Here is a 22,641-nt window from a genome sequence, read left to right as displayed (position 1 = left end):
CAATTTCAAAACATGGCTCTGAGCAAGTCACGCTGTTGTTTTATGCTGAGGTGAGGATGAGTGTCCTAGTCACCATGCAGTTGCATCTATCTAGCTTAGACCAACCCTTACTCTGTTTACTTCATTTACTCATTCATTGTGACAGTCAAGATTAAATGGTGATGAAGTCATGATCAATGCCATAAAGAATCTACCATAGTTTCATGTAAGGCATGAAAAGCAGCTCAGGAGCTTTTTGGAAATTAAGCTAGGTCAAGATAAAGTCCAGCCCTCAGTACAAACCTGCTAGAGTTGCAGTACGCTCAAGTAGCACAAATACTACATGCAAGCAAAAGAGACTTACAAAGTTGTTCAAACTCATTCTTATGATTGGATTGACCTTGGGTTCTTTTGAACACACACCGTGTGATGGTACACACGCACACAAACAACACCAGGCCCAGCTCTGCACTGCTGGAGTCTTGCCAGCACTCACAAATTGGGCTGAAGATAATGTGTGGCACATGGGAGACATCTTCATCTAACACAAATGAGGGCGGTGCTGCTTCTGGACTTGAATTGAGAGTGATGTTTCTGCTTGGGTCTGCTCTGACCCCAAAGCATGGTAGAGAATAACTTGAAAGTCCTAAAAAAAAGAGTATTCTTCAGGCTAACTTTAGCATTTCATCATGCAGATAAGCAAACTGGAGACATTCAGACATTTTATTTCAGCAAGTTTGATTTCAGTGATAGTATTGTTTATAGCAAATACTTGTAGAAGGGGAGGAAAGGAGACAAGGATCCCAATTTCTAGCCTCCTACTCTGATCATCAGGTCAGTCCCTATGTTAAATATTATTAATTTGCAAGTATAACTACAAAGTACATATTTTATTTAAACCTTTTTGAATATGAATGGCTTTTAACACTTCCTTGTTTTAAGCAAACAATGCAATCCACAAAGGCAAGCAGCAGCCAAAACCAAACTTCATCATTGTTACTGTTTGGCTATCATCAGCCCCCTGGACGTGCTACATTATTACAATTATACATTAACTCCCACTGAGGTATCCTAACTCAGACCGAGTTTCTCCTCTGCAAGCAGCTCTGGAGGGTGCAGCAGGTTCCGTGCAGAGCCTAGGCTCCGGCCCCACACCGTATACATGAAGGAAAAGAGCTTTTGGCTGCTTTCAGCAATATTTTGTGGAGGATGTGTTGTGGAAGGAAGAAAAGCATTTGGTATTTAGCTCTGTACACAAGGGCAGCAGCAACACAAACACACCGGTTTGATAGGGGGGATATAGAGGTCTTAAGCGCCACAGAAACGCCGTCGGCCGTGTATTTCCCGGCGGAACCGAGCATCCTCTGCTCGCAGGGACTCTCTCCGAAGCTGTAGCTGCCCAGTACTCCCCGACATCCCAGCCCTTGTGTCAGACAGCGAGCACAAACCGAGCCCAAAGCCCGGCCGGGGAAGGCCGGGGCCCGCCCCGCTCCGCCCCCGGGCATCCGGTGAGCCGGGGCGGGCGGGCGGCATAAAGGCGGGGCCGCTCCGCTCCCCTTCGCCTTCTTCTGCTCCTTTCTGCTCCCCGGTGGGTCCTGGCCTTCCTCCCCTACAGCCCAGGTACCGGGTGCTGTGGGACTAAGACTGGGGGACCTGTGCCCTGCGCTGCCCCCGGGGCTGGGGGTGCGCTGCCTATCCCCAGGGAGGGGGCGTCGGGGCGGTGTGGGGTCTGTGGGGTGGGGTGGCGTCTGCAGGACTGATAGGGTCTATAGGGAGATATGGTGTCTGTAGGGTGGGGTGGTGACCGTATAGCGATGTGCTAAGGGGTTCTCGGCCTGCCTTGGTTTATAGGGTTGCTGTGTAAAGAGGGCTGCAGCCCTCCGGGGGTTGGGGGTGGGTGCATGCTTGGCAGCCGCTGTGCCTGGGGTTGAAGGATCGGTTTTGGGGCTCCTTCCCTAACAGAGGCTCTGTCCTGGTGGTCTGTAGGAGCTGCTCAGTGAGAAGCATCAGCACCAACTCTGTGCTGGTGGCATTGTGCTTATGTACTGGGGGAGCTGGGCAGCACCCGTGCAGTGAGCCAGCAAGAGCAGGGCACTCCTGGTCCAGCCAGAGCTTGGCTAGGAGCTGCAGTGGGAAGTTAGCATCTCCTGAGGGGTCTGGAGTGAGTAGCCTAGCAGCCTGTACCCTAAAACAAGTGCACTTCTCTGAGAAAGGAAGCCTTTTCCCTGAGCTCTGGTGTGCCTCTGCCCCAGACAGGCCCAATAGCTGATTATCGTAATAAATTACTGGCACCCATTGCAAACTGCTTTGAGATCAAACTGTATGTTTTGCTCTGAAGGCAGCTACCTCAGTTGCCTTTTCTGTAAGGATTAAGGACTGCATCGCGGTCCCTGAAACACTGGTATCTGTTCCAGAGATGCCAATCTCTTCTGTGCAAACGAAGTGTGTTATGTGCATTGCTTTAAGTTAGTGCGATGAAGCTAAACTCAGCAACTGCATCTACTGTGAAGGCTTACTGCTTCTGTTTTAGGCCCAGCAAAGAATTCAAGTTTCTAGAAACTTGTTTTTTATGCATATGGAAGTTAATAATACTTTTTCCATATAACCCTAGCTTTGCATATATCTGTTATACTTCTGCAGCAGTGAGAGTCTACTTCAGCAAATGTCACTACTGTCTATAGGAAAATATTACTGTGTGTTAAGAAATACCAGAATCAATTTTACTGTCTCTTTTTCCCTGTGCTAGAACTCCTGCAAGTGCTCTGTAGCATTTTAAAAGGAACTAAGAACAGAAAATACTTACCATGCAACTAATCTGCAGAAAGAGGAACTTGTTTCCCTACCCACTATGGTTTTGGCTTTTTCTTCCTGTTACTGGAATAGTTTAAGATGTCCTAATGCTTGCGCTGTAAAGTTTTTCTGAACTAACTTGCTCTGTCCTTGAAGTTGTCTGTCCCTTTGCAGGAATGGAGTTGTTTCCCATGCACCAAAACCTGAGACTCATGACAACATGTACATCCAAATGCTACCCTGAGCAAAGTTCATTAAGCATAGCTGAGACCTAAGTAACTTATCTTTTGGCAATTGTCAGACATGGCTATCTATGTACATAGATACCAGTCTTAACTAAGATGTGAACAAATCAGGTATGTAGTGCTAAAGGTTGAAGTGTAAGCACCAGCATGCTCTACCTTTGGCTCAGAAAGAAGGTATTAATCTTTTTATAATGTACCTAGAGATAAAAACCTGCCTATTAATCCTTTATACTGTAACTAGAAATAAAAAACGGACATTTTTCTTGCATAGTATTCATATGCTGGGGAATAGGTAGTGTTCTTTTAAGGACTTAAACACCTGCTCATTGTGAGAGTTGCTGTGATGAGTATGGAGTGTGCAGGTAAACACATACCTGAGATGATGTGATTCAAGCCTGTGACATCTTGCTTCATGTGAGAAGAAGAAAGTCAACAGCTGTAGAGTGCATTCCTAAGTAAAACACTTTGAGGAGAGCCTGCCTTATGCACTTGAACCATAATGATGTTACTGGTAATTATAGTACTATTAAATAATAGTACTGGTAAGAAGACTTAAAGATCTTCGGTATTCTGAAGCTTCCTATGCTGGCAGTTCTTCAACACAGTTGAGACTGTACCTCTGTCTGCACGGCTGCTTGACAACAAGGGGTACCTACAAGCACAAAAAGCCATGGTCCTAAAAAAAAAAAAAAAATCCTGACCTAAAGTAATAGTGCTCAAAACCTAAAGCGATTTGATCAAGCTATGAGTTTTGATTTGTAATTGCTATTTCTGCTCCAGATACTCAAGGGACAACTGTTGCCACTCTATTAGGATGTCTTTGGGAGTAGAGCTGGAAACTCACATGTTGTGTGGTATAGGTTATTTCTAAGGCAGGTATTCCCTATCTCTTCCAAATGGTAAATCAATTTGTTCTGCATTCTAGGGGAGTACAAATGTTCTGGAAATAAAAGGAGAACAGGATAAATGGGTCAGACATGCAGCAGTAAGCCTATGTACTTTCTAGCCTGCTTCTGAGTGCTGTTTCAAAAATAGAATGAATTGGAAAATGCTTTTCAGCTCTGCAATATTAATGTTTACATGGCTTCTTTATAGCTGATTTATCTACTAATCCTTGTCTCTTATCAGATATCTGAAGAAATAGCCTCAAGATGAATTTTTTCCTGGAGTTGCTCAAAGTCCTTGGACTTACGACTTACTATATGTTGGAGTCGCTGGTGTTTTTGTTTGTGCCGAAACGTAAGAAGAGTGTTAGTGGTGAAATAGTATTAATAACAGGAGCAGGAAGTGGAATTGGAAGACTCTTATCCATAAAATTTGCCAAACTTGGAGCCACGCTGGTTCTTTGGGACATTAATCAAGAGGGGCTCCACGAGACGAGCAGGCTGGCTGGCGAAAATGGAGCGGTGAAAGTACATGCTTACATCTGCGACTGCAGCAAAAGGCAGGAAGTCTACCGAGTAGCAGATCAGGTAAAGTATCTCATTTGTGGCTTTGACATTATTCCAAAGCGTTTGTGATAGAAGTTTTAGCCATTTCAAAGCAAGAGATTAAAGTTAATTCAGTTGATCTATTGCATGTGCTATGCATTCTAAGAATACAGATTTTTTTATTTTTTTTTTTTTTAGAGTTGTATACCTTTTGTTCCTTTAAAAATAATAAAAAAAAAAAAAAAAAGCTGGTTCTTTCAATAACTTCAGCTGGGTGCCTTCACATGCATGCAGATACTCAGCAAGCACTTACTGGCAAATACAGAAAGTCAGCTTATTGAAGCTAAAGCAGTATTTCATGTTCTGGAAATCTTTTCCAAAAAGTTAACCCTAAAGACCTTACCTTGTACAAGGGATTAACGACTTAAGCAAATTCAGACAAACTTCCTGGCTGTGAGTAGATTTTTGCAAATGCACTTGAACAGATTTATTAAATGTCTTGAAGGCTTCAATATTATTTTCCTTTCTAAAGAGCTTTGTAAATATAGCATGTGGTTAGATATCTTGGGCAGGACTAGCAGAAATGCCAAAAGCTAAAATTGCTTAACAGTTTCCATTATAACAACCTGTTCTCATTTGCTTAAGATGTTGCTAAACTTAACTGTTGGACTAGAAAATTTCCACAGTGAGTGTTTGCCTGAGGATGAATTCTTAAAAAAAAAAAAAAAAAAAAAGTTTAGCTGTCTTTAGGAACATCTGTTGGCTGAAATAACGTTCCTATTTTGTCCCCTAAAGTACTGCTTAAGAAGCTCTAGCCTTCTGTGTTCCTTCTGTCTGGAAATGACCGTAGAACAAGCTCTCTGATACATAAAGCTTGTAAATTGACTTGCAGCTTATTAGAGGCTCACGCCATTGTTCTTGGATTTTTGGTAATGCCAATTGCCTGCAGTCGCCCTTGCAGGTTTGCTCTGCTGGCTGAGGTGTGTGTCTTCCATCCCTGCAGAGTGGTTGCACGTTTCACCACATGCCTGTAACTGTTTCTGGCTGAGCTGGGAGAGGAGGAAGGAGTATTGTAGTTGGCAGAGCACTGGAATGAAGGAGAGACCTGATCTGACCCATCTTCTGGAGATAAGCAGCAGCAGAACCTTTCTGGCTGAGTATGGAGGATGTGGCATGAGTTAAGGATGATAAAAGCAGAGGGAGACAGGAGTGAGAAGGTGGTAAAAGGGTCCATAACCTGTCAGTGCATGATTCCTTCCTCTCTTTACAAAATTATGTCGGCAGTTCACTAACAGCTGATCCACAGGGAAGAGAACACACTACCGCTGTTATTTCAGATGCATCGTGTTTTGCTGACAGCTGTTACAGAACCACACTGAAAGCTTTCTTGTCTTATTAGCAACAGTAAGACCATAGCAGCATCGAATACTGATTAATAGTGCTTATGTACTGCTGTGTAGTAGGTGTTGGCTCAGAGTGCTGCCTCCCCCTTTGCAAAATGAGGCAGGACTGCTCCAGGGCTGCTTTTCCTGTGATTCAGCTGTATACAATAACTTGGAGCTGTATAAGACCATAGGGAATTAAATTCACACACATTGTGCCATGCAAAGCAATATCCCGTCATATTTTCAACAGTTTCAACGTCAAAATGAAATGATCTTTAACTACCTGCTTTGGGTACTTCATCAGTCACACAGAGACCAAACAGACCAGTCACTTCAGTAGGAAAACCAAAAATGCTGGGTATGCAGTGTCCTTGTTACTGTCCTGTACCAAGAGCTATGCCTTAAGATGTGTTCATAACATCCCTGTTGCAGAAGTACTACCAGCCCTAAAAGGAGTGTGGCCTTCTCTGATTTACTCCTCCTTCCCCAGAGTTTAGCTAGCCTTTAAGCATGGGGGCTTTGAATTTATGGGGAAGAAGCCTTTTCAGAACTATCGCATTGTAAGATTGCATCTGGGCTCACATTCACTTCCAGGGTCCCTTACATGTTACTGGTTTGCTCGTGTGCTGTTTTTTGTTGCTTGTTTGTCAACACGACAGTTTGCAGCCAGTTTTCCATTTTCCTAAGAACTTTTTCTGTTGTTGCTATTTTGCACAGCAGAAACACTTCCTGGTGATATTTCGTGTTGCCTATAAAACGCCCAGTGCTTTCTTCCAAAATTTGGAGGCAGCTGGGGGGGGGAGGCTCCCTTCATAGAAAGCAGATACTTCAGGATGCTGTCCGTGATTCATGGGAATTAGTCACTACCAAATTTCCCCACATAAAGAGTAAATGTAAATGCAGAAATAAACAGGAAATAGTGCTTATGCTTGAAAAAGATGCTTAACCAGATCAGCAGTTTGCATAATGCTCAGCTTACCTAGGCTTAAAACAAACACCCAGAACGTGCTTTCCTGCTCTGCACGGTGGAGAGGTTTACAGTTCTGGAAGGCTGACATTCCCTGCCCTGCTAAACCACTCAGCTGAGAGGGGAATGGGATTAAAACAGCCAGTCCTCTGAGCGAGGAGCTGCCACATCTGGTTAGCAGGGAAGCAGCACGTCCAAAGGTGTTGTGAAGCTGGAAGCATTTGTCTGGGTTGCGTGAAGGCGCTCGGGTCTGCTTTGAATTCTCTCCCAAGTGTGAATATATTTTGGAAAGCTTGGTAGAGACAGCGAAACCTAAACATGAGTAAAGGAAGAGGTTGCTCAGGTTTCTGCCCCTGGCTAGAATTGGGTGATCAAGGCTGTTCTTATTTGCTGCTGTCTGACAATGTTTTCATCTCCTTCTAACCTGAATGCCTCAAGCTCCAAGTTATAAACAGTGCACCACATCCGTGCCTGTGCACAATAACAGCATGATTGTCTATTCAAGTATCTATTTTCCCTAAAGGGTAGACCCTAGGGTATGGGTCCATGCTTCCAGGTTTGCTAAGATCCTCTGACCCGAGGCAGCAGCCTGTACTGCAGCATCATTTACTAATGGTTACTGCCTGTCTCTGAACTCAGACTCATTTTTTACTTGTAATGAGGAGTGCATACGTCGGTGACTGGATCAACTCGTCTAAGGCTGACTGCGAAGATCATGTGGCACTGCTTCAGAAATATTTTAATTGTTATATGGCAGCACTTTGAGGGGGGATGACTGAGGTGGACAGGGGCTCTGGTTTAGGGAGCTATATCAAAGCTATTCTGTATAATCCTACCAAGGCTACTTTTTTATTCTTTAATAACACTTATTGGTTTAATGAACATGGAGAAGTTGGAACAAGTTTAAGGAAGACAGGGAAATTAAGAGAATAAATGGTGAACTCAATTCTTTACTGTTATACAGGCTACCCTACCCTCTGTGGTCTGCTCAGTCATTTTTATGTATTTATGGAGGAGATGAGATACCATCAAGAAATGAATTTCCTGTGATCGGGAGCTGGGTGGCTAGAGGGCATAAGAACATAGTTTCCCAAATCCACTCATCACCACCTGTTTTAGCACTTGAAGGTGCAAATTCAACCGAAGTAGTGAACTCACTTCCTATTTCCTGGATAGCTCAGATTAATGAACTGTACTTGAAATACTGCATTAAATACTTTAATTGTGCTGGTACAATATCTTGATGATATCAGCTGGCCTATAGTTGTCCTGTCAGGTGAGTCTATTCCTGGAAGCTCTCATTCTGGAGCTAAAACAAGAACTGTGCTTCCTCTTACTGAACTACATGCACAGAGGTTACTGTTTAGCCAACTTATTTTCTGGAACCATTTCAAAAGGATTCTGGCTCGGTGTTAGAATCAAAGCAAATAAATTACAAACAAAGCCTCTGCACCATGCCCTGCCCCGGAAGGCTCCGAAGGCTTTTGCATTCTGTGAATGCATGTGTTTTTTCACTCCCTCACCTAAAGTGCAGATGCCTGAATAAAAGCTTCCTTTTATAAGGAAGACAAAATAAAAGATCCCTAAAGTTTTTGTGTAATTTTTGTAACAAACTAGTGTCCTTCCAAGGACTGTCTCACTTCTTGTGTTACCTTGAGACCTAACATCACTGCAACTGTGGTGTTCTTTCAGGCTGCTTTCATGGAAAATAAACTTTTTTTTTAAAAACACAAAACTTTAATTCCTGATCCATAAAGTGGCTTGAAGTAATCAAGGTATTTGAATAAAGGAGATGGTTGTAAGGTAGAAATTAGTTTTCTAGGCTGTTTTTCTCACTGCTTATAAATATGTGGAATATTTATCATCAAAAGTGACTGCTCATTCTAACCCCACGTAGTAGGGAACTCCCCTTGCTCCTCTACAATGGTGCTGGGAGGTCTGGTTTAATAGGGTAACACTTGTGGCATACATGTGAAGATACTGCTAGAGGAGAAGCCGCTGTGCAATGCTTGCTAGTGCAGTCAGAAGAAGTGGAACCTTGGGAATCTTGAAATATCCAAGCTATTAAGATGCTATTAAGTAGTTGCTAGCTCACCTAGCATGAGAACTTATGTACTGTGACTCACAGCATGGCATGGAAATGGCCCTAAATACCGAATCATCTATTGGTTTTAAGACTGGATTCACGTATCAAAATACAAGTATTAGCAAAGGTCTCTGCAGAAGGGGCTTGCTGGAACAGTCATAGCAAAGACTGTAGGTACTGAAGGCAGAGGCACCCTTGGAGCTGTGAGACTGCTGGGCTCCAAGGAAAGTCTGGTGGTGAGATGAGCTCCAAACAGGTGAGAACATACAAGAACACAAGGGATTTGGATTAGTATGTTCACCTTGGTTGTGATGTGCAACACTTCTGTTTCTTATTTCTATATATTATTTTTTTTGTTATGCTTTATTTGTTGCGTAATAATCTTAAGGCTTTTCTTTTAGGTTAAAAAAGAAGTTGGCGACGTTAGCATCCTAGTCAACAATGCTGGTATTGTAACTGGGAAAAGGTTTATCGAGTCTCCAGATTCGCTTGTGGAAAAAACTATGCAAGTGAACACAATGGCACACTTCTGGGTAATGCTCTCCTTATAGATACATATTAAAACATTTTCTTAATATGTTTACAGTTTTAATTTTGCCTTTTGGAATAGAGTAAAATATGCAAGGATATAGAGCTCCCATCAGTTCGGTAAAAAATAATGCAAGAAATTTTCTATGCCTTGCAGTCTGAGATTTAAAGAAAGGTGGGAGAATAGATCCTTTGGAAACTTCTGGGTAGGTAGGTGGAAGCAAAACTGCTTAGCATTTACAAATGCTCTTAAGAACTGAAGGTTGCCATCTGCTAAATTCTGAGGCGAGTCAGATGCGATATCCCTCAATATTCATTGATGTGAAGCAGGCCCCGCCTAGAGGTTGCTGCTCTAGTAACAGAAGTGTTCAATTCTGTTATTGTTCTAGTTGCTTTGTGGTTATGATAGTTTTAGTAAGAAATACCACATGTTCAGACGATGCTCTTATGCTAAGTAAGTGGGGCTTTTGTCCAAAATGAATAATTTTCTTCCTTTCAGGAAAGAATGATCACTATACAGTGTTTTTACCATTAAGGAATTGCAAACAGGATATTAAAACATGCTTCAGTTTCTTCATAAATAAACTTAATCACAAAGATTAAGTAAATTTAATAGAAGGAAGACATGAAATCTGAATTTTTGCTGGTTTATAAAATTTGTAGTGAGGGCTTAATGTCCATTTGAAACAATACAGTGCTGAGTTTTGCGGTAAAAAAAAAAAAAAAATAACAGCTAGCTGAAGCTGTGTTTTTACCTCTCAGCAAATTAACATCTGTCGCTGATGTTGAGGGGAAAACAATACAATACTGGTAGGACCTGCAAGGTTCCAGCTTAGGTTAAGAGTTCAAACAAAAAATTCCTGTGTTTTTTTTTCCCCACTTGTATAATGGAGGGTGTGGAGAAGACACCTTACTTATAGGGAAATTCTGCCTGTACTTTAAGTAAAATCCTCAAAATATTCTAGCAGGTAGCTTACTTGCTAAAATGTTTCATTGGAACTCTGACTTATGTTGCAGACTTGCAAAGCCTTCCTCCCAGCAATGATAGCCTCTAACCATGGACACTTGGTTAGCATCGCAAGCTCAGCGGGACTGATTGGAGTCAATCGTCTTGCAGGTAGTGTATTGAAGCTAATGTTCATTTAGACAATTAGTGTGCTTTAAAGTCCTAATTCTGAGTTCCTGAGTCTTTGTGAATAGATAAAGCAAATGGTGATACTTCCAAATCAGCTGACCTTAAATAGAGCAATCCTTCAAAAGGTTTTCAAGATGCTCAGCAGTGTTGTGACAAGGCAATAAGAGGATCTAGAAGCTTCATGCAGAACTTTAACAACAAACACTGTGGTTCTCAGTTTCGAAAGATAACCTAAAGGTATTTCATGAGAAAGAGACCACTTCTTTGCAGATGTGTTCTCAAGCTAAGCAGGGTCCTGTGTAGGCTTCCCTAACTCAAAAAACTACTAAATCCAGATGTGGTACAGTGGTAGATGTGTGATATCTCACTTTGCATTCTCTCTGCCATTCATTCAAGAGAACACAGTGAAAGTGTTGAGATCAGGGCATATTCAGAATGAATTCCTGAAAAGTGCCTGCAAAGTGGGGAGGAAAATGAAATAAGTGGCATAGCAGTAAAAGAAATCTAGCTTCAAGGCAGTGATAATGAAGACAAATTGTGATGCAAGCTGAAACCACATTAGAGAGTTTTGAAAGCTTGAGTTTTAATCCATGAACTAGCTTTTTAAGCAATGATAAGGCCTGGTTCGAAAAGATAATTTAATCTGCTGTTGTTCATTAGCAAGCAAGAAGGTGAGAGAGATGTGATGGGAAACTGTCTGCCAATCTACAACAGTGAACTTAGTAGAAGGAAAGTAAGAATGAATCACATCAAACAAGTTTTATTAGTAACCTATGGAAATGCCTCCTACTCCGTTGTAAAGTGTTATTATCCGACAGTAATTTTCTGCAGGTAGTGTGTGTATAGTTTCTGTAATGTAGTGCTGGTGTTGCACACCATAAAAACTGAATAGTTTTGTCCTCATTCTGTCAAATACTGTTACTGCTCCTGTGACCACGTTCAGTGGTAGGACTCACTGAACCTGTGTAGTAAGGTTTAATTAAGAAGCTAAAATGTTTAATTGCAATTACTGTTTTATTTTACAGATTACTGTGCAAGTAAATTTGCAGCAGTTGGTTTTGCGGAGTCTATTGACATAGAGATGAGAAGTCTGGGAAAGACTGGTATTAAAACTACAACTGTGTGTCCTTATTTCATAAACACAGGAATGTTTGATGGCGCTCAGACCAAGTGAGTAAGCTGTTGTGATCTTTTTATGCAACTTCCACATTATGCATGCTTGTGGGCTCATGTTTGTTTCCTTTATGATTCTTACAAGCTAGACTCTGCTCTGCTTTTATTATCTTTAGGGCCTCACATTTCAGTGACTGGGCAACCTAAGTGACAAAAGCCCTTGGTACTTTACTATTAATTTTAGCTGAAACATGAAATGTTATTGTTTTCTTTGTGAATCCAAAGAAATTTGTTATAAGAAAACACCTTCTCTTTCAGGTGGTCACGTCTGCTTCCTGTTTTAGAGTCAGAGTATGTGGCTGAAAAGATAATGACTGCTATTCGACGAGACCAAGAAATCTTGTTCATACCACGCAGCCTGTATGTTTTCTTTGCTCTGAAAAAGTAAGTCATATCCTTCCTTATTTTCCTCCCCCTTTTTCAGGCCAGACTGAAGACTTCTGACTAAAAATGCAAACTAGGCTTCTACTTGCTGATATGCATTCTCATTAAGTTCTCCACATTTCTGGAGATTTCTTTTTTAATTTAGTTTCTAGGGATTTCTTCTACCCTTGGACCACAGAGCAATGTCTAACTGGCTTGTTCACTCCACTGGGGTGTGGTGTCACTGCAGGCTCTAGAGGCTGGGCCAGCCCCTCAGGAAGTGCCCCTCTGGCATTCTTGCCCCAGCTATAGAGCACTTCCAGCCTGGCTTGCAAGAGCCAGGAAATTGATCTATGGTAACAACGAAGGCAGCCAAATGAGTGTAATCAATACTTGAGAGGGCCAGTAGAGGACCAGTGGCACTGTATTCTGGAGACTATACTTTCTTTGCCAGTATTAGCCAGGTGAAATGATTTGTGATAAAACTGCACAACTCTTCTAAACTGTTCTGGTTTTGTCTCCTCTTCTCCTACTCCTCTGCCTTACAGCATCCTGCCAGTGAAAGTTTCTGTTCTCCTTGCGGAATTTGTTGGGGCCTACAATTTAATGGATAACTTCAAAGGTCGTGGGAAGAAGGACTGAAAATATCTCCAAATTCAGCAACATAAAAGCAGAGCTTGTTACAGGTGGTGGTAGGAAAGGTCTGCTTCTGTAGCAGCTGTGAACTTAAGGTGCCTCACTTCTAGTTCGTAACAATTTTTAAGAAAATTGCTTTTTAATTAGCTTTTAACTGTTTTCATCTGAACTTTTTATCCAACGAATTGTTTTCCTTCTACCTCATTATGGAAATAGATTAATTGAAATAGGTTCCCTTGGTCGTCTATTATAATGCCTTAAATACCATTCTGCTTCACGAATTAATAATTGGTACTTTTGGGGGAGGGAAATGGGACCAAGAAACATCACGTGATTGGCTGGGAGCCAGGAGAGCCTCTAATGGACCTGACCTCTGTCGTTCACTGGACCACGAGGAGGGGCTGTACTACCAGTGCCATTACCATTCCTTGGTAAATTGAGGAACTCAAGACTTTCCTGAACCAACAGATTCAAGATTATACAAATGGAAGTTTCATGCAATGACAATGTGCTCTGTTGGTGCAAAATGAATGTAATGTATTAGTTTGGGGGAGGTTGGCAATCTCAGGGTTCACAGACGACTATGCATGTCTTGAGGTTGGGGTGGGAAGGATTGAATGTAAATGACATTTGTGCTGCTAATTGACTTTTTGTCTAATTTATTTTAAAAGCTAATACTATGCCTGCAACTTTGTAGTAGAATTCTACATACCTTTTAAGTGCAATATTTTAGGAACAATTTTAACTTTTTGCCTCCTAAGTGGAGTATGCTTAAAAGACGAACAGTCTAGGTAGGCTATCAAACATCTTGCCAAGAAAGCTACTAAAAGCAAAGGTATTGCGTGGTATAATCAGGGCTTCTCCTGGGATTATTTCAGAAGGGAATGGTGCTGATGGAACTGGAGTCAGTGGGACCTCTACAGCTCCAGCCTGAGTAACAGAATCATGTTTTATTCCTCTGGATTGGGCAGTAGGTTGCCTTGTGCCTACAGCGACTTGTTTTACTTTCCCTTTACTCTTTGGACTGTCCTCTGGTAGGCTGAGGAAGCCTTGCCCTTTCTGACAATGACCCCAAGAAAACTGAATGCGACACCATGACTTCAGGTAAATCCCAAACAAGAAAAAAGATTATACCTTAAATGTATGCCATTTCTGCACATGCTGGTTAAACCTATCTCGTGTCACAGTAGTCCACTGGCAATTGGCAACACCTACAAACTATGACTATAAAGTTCTCTGGTATGAAATAAATTGCAGACAGTATAAAGAAAAGGGTGATTTTTTATTTTAAAAAGTCCCATGATGGCCTAAAGCTACTTTTATTTCCCTTGTCCATACACTTAGTGATATACTGATTTGAGAAAAGTTTACCTAGAACTATTTTGCTAATGATGAGCAAGAAACAATGGGTCAAACAAGCATGTTAAAAATAGCCTTACAGATATGACAGATTGTGAGGTGTAGAATTCAGACTGATGAAGAAAAGATTTGTTTTAACTGTTCTTTCAGATCTGTGTCTTTTTCTGTCTCTGAAATTCTGCTCATTTTGCAGGACGCTTCAGGAAATTAAAGTTACTAATTGGTAAACAGATATGCCTTATATTGTGCCCATATGTATGTACATAGTACTGTTTGCTGGTAATAAAGTCAACTACTACAGCTGTGTGGTGTATGTGCTTCTTGCAGGCTCCTCACCTCTTAAAGATATGGAGGATCTTTCCTAGTAATGTGCGTGAAAAGTGTATCTCCATAGAGCTGTTCCTGCTTCAGAGAATCATTGGGCTTGGAGGGGACCTCGACTCAGAGCAAGGCTGACTAGAGCAGGTTGCTCAGTGCTGCCAGGTTTTGAGCATATCCAAGGCTGCAGGTTCTACAACCTCTCCAGGCAACCTGTTCCAGTGTTTGACCACACTCGCTTTTTTTAATTAAATTATGCTTGTATGGATTTTTTTCTGTTTTGTTGCCATTGCCTCTTGTCCTTTCACTGGATACCACTAAGGTCTGATACAGGTCTTTAAAAATTCCGCAGGGAAGAGCCAGCTAGAATGAAGCTGAGGCAGTGGTAAAACTTTTATTAGACAAATGAAGCAAGATTTGCGTCCAGAAGCTATTTCAGCTGCATGATAGCAATTAAGATTTATGTATCTAGCAAAAAAAAAATATGCATTTTTGTGTTTTTTCCTCTTGTTGGTCTCCTTAACAAGCAATATCTTCACGCAGTATTGTTCATGAAAGAAAACAAACTGAAAACCAGTGTCTTTGATCTGTAGATGTAGGTGTAAATTGCTTCTCAAGCCATGCCATAGTCCAGGTTTGCGTTTTAGAGAGGGGGATCTGATGCATCAGTTCAGTCTGCTTGATGACACAAAAGAAAGATCTTGTCCCTACTTGTCCTGCAGTAGAATATAATGTCCCTGTTATCTACCTGTGCAACTGGAAGAGATGAATGCTGTGTGATAGTGATCCAGGTGGCTACAGCTTGCGTGTCTTTCTGTAAAGAGACAATCCCCATGGTAGGCTTGAATAGTGGCAAGAAGTAAACAGAACTATGTTGCAAAAGCATGTGTGATGATTACTTTGTGACTGGAAGGTAATACGGTATCCTGCTGGTGGTTTGATCTCCCATGAATACTAAGCACATCAGCTGACACTGAATGACAGATGTGTAGAGATGTGCCCTGGAAGTTAAGAAACACGGGTTCCTCCCATGGATTCAGGAGGAGATACGAGGCGAGTGTGGAGATCTGCCACCATATGAACTTCTCAGGATCACAGATGGCTGACTTCCAGCATGACAGTGGTTCTGATTATTTCCTGATGCCCAGAAGTACTCTTTCCTCCTGCACCCAGCAAGAAAACTCACAGAAGGATCTCCATGAGACTCAGACAAGAAGGTAGAACATGAAAGAGTATCTCAGTTGGGACAGCACCATGAGTTGCTTTCACATCAGGCAGCTCCTACCAGAATTACTGGTTTCATGGCCATTCCTTGGAACCCTAAATAGTCTCTAACAAAATAACTGGATCCCAAAGTTGACTGGGGTGGCAAGGTTGGCTTGACAGTCATTGATACAGTGATTCAAAGACAATCCAGGGCATGGTGTTTTGTTGCCTGCTGTGTTTCTTTTCCATTTGAGCTATATTCTTGTGGTAGCAAATGTCTTACTATTCCCTAATGCTTCAAAGCATGGAGAATATGATTTTTCTTGGCACTGACTTGATCCTCTGAATGCAACTGAAGAGGAAAATGAAAAGCTAGCAGCTGAGATGCCGGCTATATGATTTTATGAATTTGGTAATCATACTCCAGAGCAGCACAGATCCGTTTGGTAGCTGGTCTTCATCATGGTCTGATCTCATTTTAGGAAGAAACTGAGCAGATACCAGAAGAGAGGTAACTTTTGTCAGTTGATCATCTGAAGACAGCTATGCGGACTGCAAAGCAGGAGAGGAGCAGCGGCAATGGCACTGTCAGCAGATGCAGGCAGCAGCAGCAACAAAAATTTTGCAGAATAAGTTTTGTAAGCTATGAAACCTTGGTGATGGTGCAGCCCCACAGGGAGTCCGCATCATCTGTGTTAAGTCTGTCGGTATAAAAGAAGTTTGCTGAGAGACTAACGCAGAGATGTGATAGTTGAGGTACCTGTTTTATGTGAAAGCTTCAATAAGCATCATGAATAAATGGAGAGCAGGTATCGTGGGCTTCTCTATATTAATTTAAAAAAATACACTTTGAATTACTTATTGATCTGTCTGCATATTTCTGGTATGTTAATGTTTGTCCTTGAGGCAAAATTCATACAATGCACCACGTACAGTTAACTGAATATTAGATCTGACTCCAGACATGCTGCAGTTATTGCAAAACAACATACCTGTGTTTTGGGAAGCCTTTAACAGTTCAAGAAAGAGCTGTCAGTTCCAAGAAGTCATGTGGGTAATGGTTGTGTAAGGAACAAATCTCAGAAGGAAATTGCAGAAGGAACAAATCCCAGCAGAAGAGCCAGGTGAGGTGCTTGTTTGAAGTCTTTCCTTCAGGAAGTACACAGCTTCCCTGCTCTGGCATCGAGTCAAACTGCAACAGCGGATGAGAGTAAAATGACAAGGTATGTAGTTGAAATCTCCTGTGTTACAGCTTCCTAAAAATGAATGCCAAGTTAATCTTACACACACACTCAAAAAAAGGAAAATATATAATAAGCTTGAGGTAACACTATTTTTGAGCCTGAAGTTTTTCTAAACTGTAACTATATTCCCTTGGTATGGATCACACTGTATAGTTAAGGATTTGCTCTACATATACATAAATACAGTTTCATCTGAATTTAAGGCTACCGTTACATCTGCTATAGACAATTCATGTGACTCTATAGTGACAAGAATAGCAACTGCTACTTGTGTGACAAAAAATACTGTATAATGTGCTTTAGGGCTCATTCATCCTCAAGTCTTTGATCTGTAGATGTCAATGTAAGTTGTTTCTCAAGCAACTGAGAGCATAAACTTATTTGAATGCAAGAGGGCAAAATTAAGATAGCTGACTAAAAATGGTGAGCTGCCATGTGTTTCAGTATGGCTTACATCTCTGAGCCTGTGGACAATGAGAAACAGTCACCACGTGAGCACCTGCTCTGTAATACAAAGTGGGAATGTAATACAAGCATTGCAGTATAGTGTAATACTTGTGGAGGGTAATGCAAGTGGAAATATGAAGGGAATACTTGAAGCAGGCAGAGCTTGCTTGTAGATCTAATCATCACCTGCAGTAACGGGCCAAAATTTGTGTCCAACCTTGCTTCCGAGCTAAGGACTTGGAAGATACCTACAAAGCTAGTTTCTACCACTTATATGTATATATGCAATGAAATGGCAAACAACCTTCCATCGTACTGTTCAGTACAGCAGATTTTATCTGCAAAAATTTGCTGTTAACATTTTAAGGGTTGTAGATTGGTTCTTAGTATTCAGATAATATAAGACAAAAATATATTTGCTTTTAATTTGCAAGTGATTGTAACTCTGTCCATCTAAAGTGGGTTAGGTTTTCAGGTTACCCAGTGAGCATTAGAAGCATTGTTGTAAAAATTTATTTGGCTGAGTTTCAACTCTTTTCAGAAAATATAGGTACATCACTCTACTTTAAATACTTTTTTTTTTTTTTTCTGTGCAGTTAAAATACAACTTTTTCAGTCGCCTTTAAAATGGGCAAAAATGATCTGAGCATGTTGTAAGCTGTGTGATGCCCTTACAAGAACTGCCACTAATTCCACAGGTGACATCTCTGTAGACCAGTGGACAAAACAGTGATATAACTAGCCTAAGGCAATCGGAGGCCAAAACAAAATCATCTCCAAGTCATAGAAGAACAGGGATTCCTCTAGGCCTTGAACAACTACTATCTTAAGAGGATTTGGGAGAACTATTACTTGATTTTATTCAAAGTCTTTTAAACTAGTCTTTGCAATTTGCTATTCCCTAGCAGACTAGTGCTTTACATCTGATGTCATGGAGACTTATCTATGCAATGCTTTCCTTCTTGGATGAGTAGCATTTGTGCTCATTAAAAACGGCAGGCATTTTGTGGGGTAGCACCCTGACTGCTAAGAACCTGTATTAAGGAGACACTGACATATGAATATCTTTCATATTCACATAATCGTATATTAACCAAAGGCTAGCCTTTTTCCTATTTCTTTAATATACATATATATATACATATATATATACATATATATTAGAATAATGCCACACAGAAATAATGGATTTTCACATCCGAAGAAAGTGTTGTGTTATTTCTGCTGTGGAGGCCTGTCCTGTGTTTTCTTGCACATATACTTTTTGTCTTACTGCATTTTATCATATTCAAGAAGGCAAAATTCACACCATGAATATCCATATCTGAGTTATATGGATCTATATATTTTCTTTCCTTTTAATAACGTTCTCTTAATAACAAAAAGGAGCACTGAAAATACCCATGGATCTAGGGGAAAAGCTAGGAGAGAGATCATTCCTTGGCTGAGGATTTTGGGGGCGATTTAATAGAACAACAAATCAGGCCTTTACAAACCAAATATGAGTTCTCTTAATTATTTTGAAGAGTCTAGTTCAGCCACTTTGAAATCCAGGTAAACACTGAAGAAATCTACGCTGTCTGTGCTTACACTTCTAAGTGTGATCCATTACAGCTTCTGAAGTTCTGCATTCATTATGGCTTCCTACCCCTCTCTCCCCTGAAATCAGCTTTGGAAGATATCCTCTAGCACAGGACTGCTCTCCAGATTTTATATACCTACAACTATTTTCAAATAACCTTTTCACATCAATAAATCATATTGATGTGAATCATTGATTCACATCAATAAACCATATTATAATAAAAATGTAACCTAAATCAATAATAACTTGTAGTGACGAAGAGTCAGAAGAGACAGTAGTTAAAGCAGTTTCTTTCGGAGACTACAAGAGGTCAGAAAATACTAAAACACTAGGTTTATTCTGTAGTTATGGAAGTAGCTACCTTTCTTCTTTCCCCATTGTGAAAGCAAGCTTTGACTTCTGGTGGGGTGCATTGATAATAAGTGCTAATCAGGGTCAGAATTATCCTACATCTAACTTTTTTCAACTAAATATTCATGGCACCATGTCAGTAATGACTTACTAGCATTTCAAGATTTCTGGAAATTCCTTGGCTCTCATCCTATTGCCACTCCCAAGCTGGAATATAAGGAAACTTGGCTTGAAATATTAAGAACCTTTGTATTTTGTCTGTGTAGAGACAAGAATTGCTATAAATTGATTGCTGATATCTTGGATATTTTGAAGAGGATTAGCAAAATAGATTGAGTGTAAGTGGAGTATAATCCCTTAAGGAATAAGATCATTCTTAAAAAAAAAATAAATCATAAGAAAAAAAATAACTAAGCCCACATACACATACATTGTGCTTAATTTTAAGATGAAGTTAAAAGAATGGTAAATAGTTAGCTTTGCTAGTCTGGAGACTTCCAGCACTTGTGGCCAATGGTTTGAAAATGAATTGAGAAAGACCCAAAAAAAAAAAGTCAGTACAATGTTGATAATGTTTGTTTGGCTCTTAAGGTTCGCATGTGCTGTCATCCATCAAAGAATACAGCTTAGCAGTGGCATTCCGTTGAGGTTGGAGTACACAGTATTACATGCCGCTTATTTAGAGATGTATGCGTGCCCTTGCTTTTGTTTTTCTGCAGATATTTGGATATCTGCATTTTGTATGTGGTGATGTTTTGGAATATTAACTCTGCAGGTAAGAATCCTAAATAGTATCAAGTCCAACATTCACTATCCCAGACAATTTAATATATGGAATATATTAAATATAGCACATTAACATTGAGGAAAAATATGTGAAAGAATAAATCTGAGATCTGTTTCTCAAACAACAAGCTTATCACACAACTAATTTTTAAATTTGCTGAGAGACGGCAAGCACGATTATATGAGCAAACCTGGCATGGGATTCTGCCATGTCCTTGGACCTTCCTACACAAAAATGTTAATAACAATCAGACTTGTTCCAAAAACATGAATCAAGAATAGAGAACAAGAATTACATGTGTTCATTTAGCTTGACCCTGCCAGGTGGTGAACTTTTTCTATGATGGCATCGCTACAATGAGAAGTTACACAGACCTGTAACTTTGAATAATCATTTTTGGCACTGTCTTCTCTGCCCTCCAGGACTGAAATTGCAGCGTTGTGCAACCATGGGCTTGCAGGAGAATTTTGGCTCAGAGGACCCTGACAAAGAGGATGGGAAATATCTCTTGGGAATGGGTGATCTGGTCAACCAGCTGAAGAGGGGCCGTGATACTGCTGCTGCCATCCCCATGGGAGTGAGGAGAGCTGAAGAGGCTCTTCTCTTGAGGATGGAGTCAATTCTCCCAAATATATTCAGTCATACAACAAAGGCCAAAGTAAAATACATCCAGCAAAATATTTGCCATGGTAAATAAAGCTTAGATTTTTTTTCCTTTTTCCTGATGGTTAGGTTAAGCAGTACAAATCTGCACCGCAGCAGGTGGAGAACACAAAGCACATCCTGGCTTTTGCCAAGGTTCACAGCAGAGACTTGGAGATGATCTTCTCACAATATTTGCTTGCTTGTCAGCAGGGGTGGTTGGTGTTACTAATGCTGAGAGCAGGCAGCTGGCTCACACACTATGTTTCTTCTAATATTTAGGGGAAGAAGGTACTGACACCGAAACAAATAGTTCATGAGGACCTTGGATTGCATTAGTTAAAACTGAGTGTGGTAAACTGGGCTTTTGTATCTCTCACGCTGTCCCAATTTGTTTGTAAACACTATTTCAGACATTGAGACCTGTCACAACCCAACCATAGGCTCTCCCTGTTTTTCTCCCTAGCAGCTGTTGGACACATACAGCCTCTTGGGGGTGTAGGGGCTGGTAGTTTCCTGTGTGGTTTGTAGTTTTCCCATCTTTCTCTACCATAAGCAATCCAGAAAGCAGTAATTTAAAATTGTAAGATTTTGGAATGTGGTTCTAGACCTGATCTCTTTTGGGGGACAGTGTCTCTGGTTGGAAATCCTTTGTCACTTTCCATGTTGCCAGCCATAAAACAGTGAAACATCCTTGCCCTGTGTTTCTCCAGTTACATTGTGGGTGAGATGTTCATGTCAGTTGATTTTCTGCTAATGAAAGCTTTACAGCGATGCTTGTAAAAAGTCATCTCTATCGTGAACGAGCAGTTCATGCACTGGGAAGCTTTTATTACACAAGATCTCAACAGGGACCCTTGAAGTCACAATAAAACCTGTGCAGATGAAGTCACCAACCTCTAATTGCACTGAATCTAGATGTGAAGGCAGGAAAACTCTCCCGGCTGCAGGAAAGTGTTTTCTTGCTGGTCTGCCTTGACAGCTCACTGTTAAGGAAAGGGAGCCAAGCTATCACTTTTAGCACTTCAGCAGGTGATTAACCAGCAGCTGAGTCATCCCTGTCCAAGGCTAGCACATCCAGAACCAAGGGAGGGGTGGATTGCCGGGGAAAGGAAGCACAACAAATCTTCCTCTGCTAATTCATGCCATCTGGGAGTGACAGCCTGTAGGCCTGCAGCTTTATTTGCAAAATATTGTTTACAATTTTTATTACAAAGTCCATAGGGAAAAAGACCTAATTATATTTAACAGTTCATCATCATTACACAAACTGTTGTTCTGGAGTCAGCTTCAGAAAACAGGAAGCAATACTCATAAGATTGGTTTCTTGCCTTTTTTTTCCCAGACTATTGTTGGTAAGAAGTCAAACAATTAGATGGGAAAATTGGAATTGAACCTTGTGTCGTGCAACTGGAGTCTTTTGGTGTTAGAGGTCTCGTTGGTGAGCCACAGAGGATATGAGCTGTTGCGGAGTCTTGACTCATCAATTTTGTTTGTGGTAACCCAGGCTTAAACGGGAGGTCTCTTGGCCCAAATGTTAATAATTGAAGAGAGGGGAAGCAATCGCAAATGATCATCTGTGAGCAGATGCCGTGTCATGCCTACGGCTCACGTGTCCCAGTGCTTGCACAATCACTTTGTTTAAGCGTGAAATTACATAAAGCCAGCCGTTAACCCCACAGAAGCTGTTCCCTTTAACCTGCTGGGTTAGCAAATTTGATCAGCTCAGGGAAGGATCCCACATGTGTGAGGACTGGTGGCGGGCTGAAGGTGAGCCTGTCCCTGGGCAAGGGGAAGAAGGGTTGGGAAAGGGGGCAGGATCTCCACGTTTCCACAACAGGAAGCTGTTAGATGATAACTCAGCCCTCCAATTTAACTCACTTTAGAGCAGTTTGTTTCTTGATCTCAGCTGCCACATTAAAAAAAAATATATATATATATCAGTATTAAATAGTATAAAAATAAGTTCCTTTCCTCCTGGTGCA

General features: G+C 41.0%; 1 protein-coding gene across 2 annotated transcripts; it reads left to right on the top strand.

Moving 5' to 3' along the window:
- The first annotated feature begins 1,514 nt into the window (after positions 1-1,514).
- LOC116486720 (short-chain dehydrogenase/reductase family 16C member 6-like) lies at positions 1,515-14,376 on the top strand. Of its 2 annotated transcripts, none has more exons than XM_032183162.1 (7): positions 1,515-1,599; positions 4,143-4,486; positions 9,284-9,415; positions 10,428-10,527; positions 11,571-11,715; positions 11,977-12,102; positions 12,630-14,376. In XM_032183162.1, the coding sequence occupies exons 2-7, from the start codon at positions 4,166-4,168 to the stop codon at positions 12,721-12,723; spliced, it is 918 nt and encodes a 305-aa protein (XP_032039053.1). In that variant the 5' UTR covers positions 1,515-1,599; positions 4,143-4,165; the 3' UTR covers positions 12,724-14,376. The 2 variants fall into 2 exon arrangements, with proteins under 2 accessions (XP_032039053.1, XP_032039054.1); XM_032183163.1 differs by having other exon boundaries at positions 1,545-1,567.
- Positions 14,377-22,641: the final 8,265 nt, after the last annotated feature.

This window comes from Aythya fuligula, chromosome 2 (genome assembly GCF_009819795.1).
Source record: "Aythya fuligula isolate bAytFul2 chromosome 2, bAytFul2.pri, whole genome shotgun sequence".
Classification (NCBI taxonomy): Eukaryota; Metazoa; Chordata; class Aves; order Anseriformes; family Anatidae; genus Aythya; species Aythya fuligula.
The sequence above is the reverse complement of the archived record's forward strand: the minus strand, read 5'-3'. Positions and strand labels throughout refer to the sequence as shown.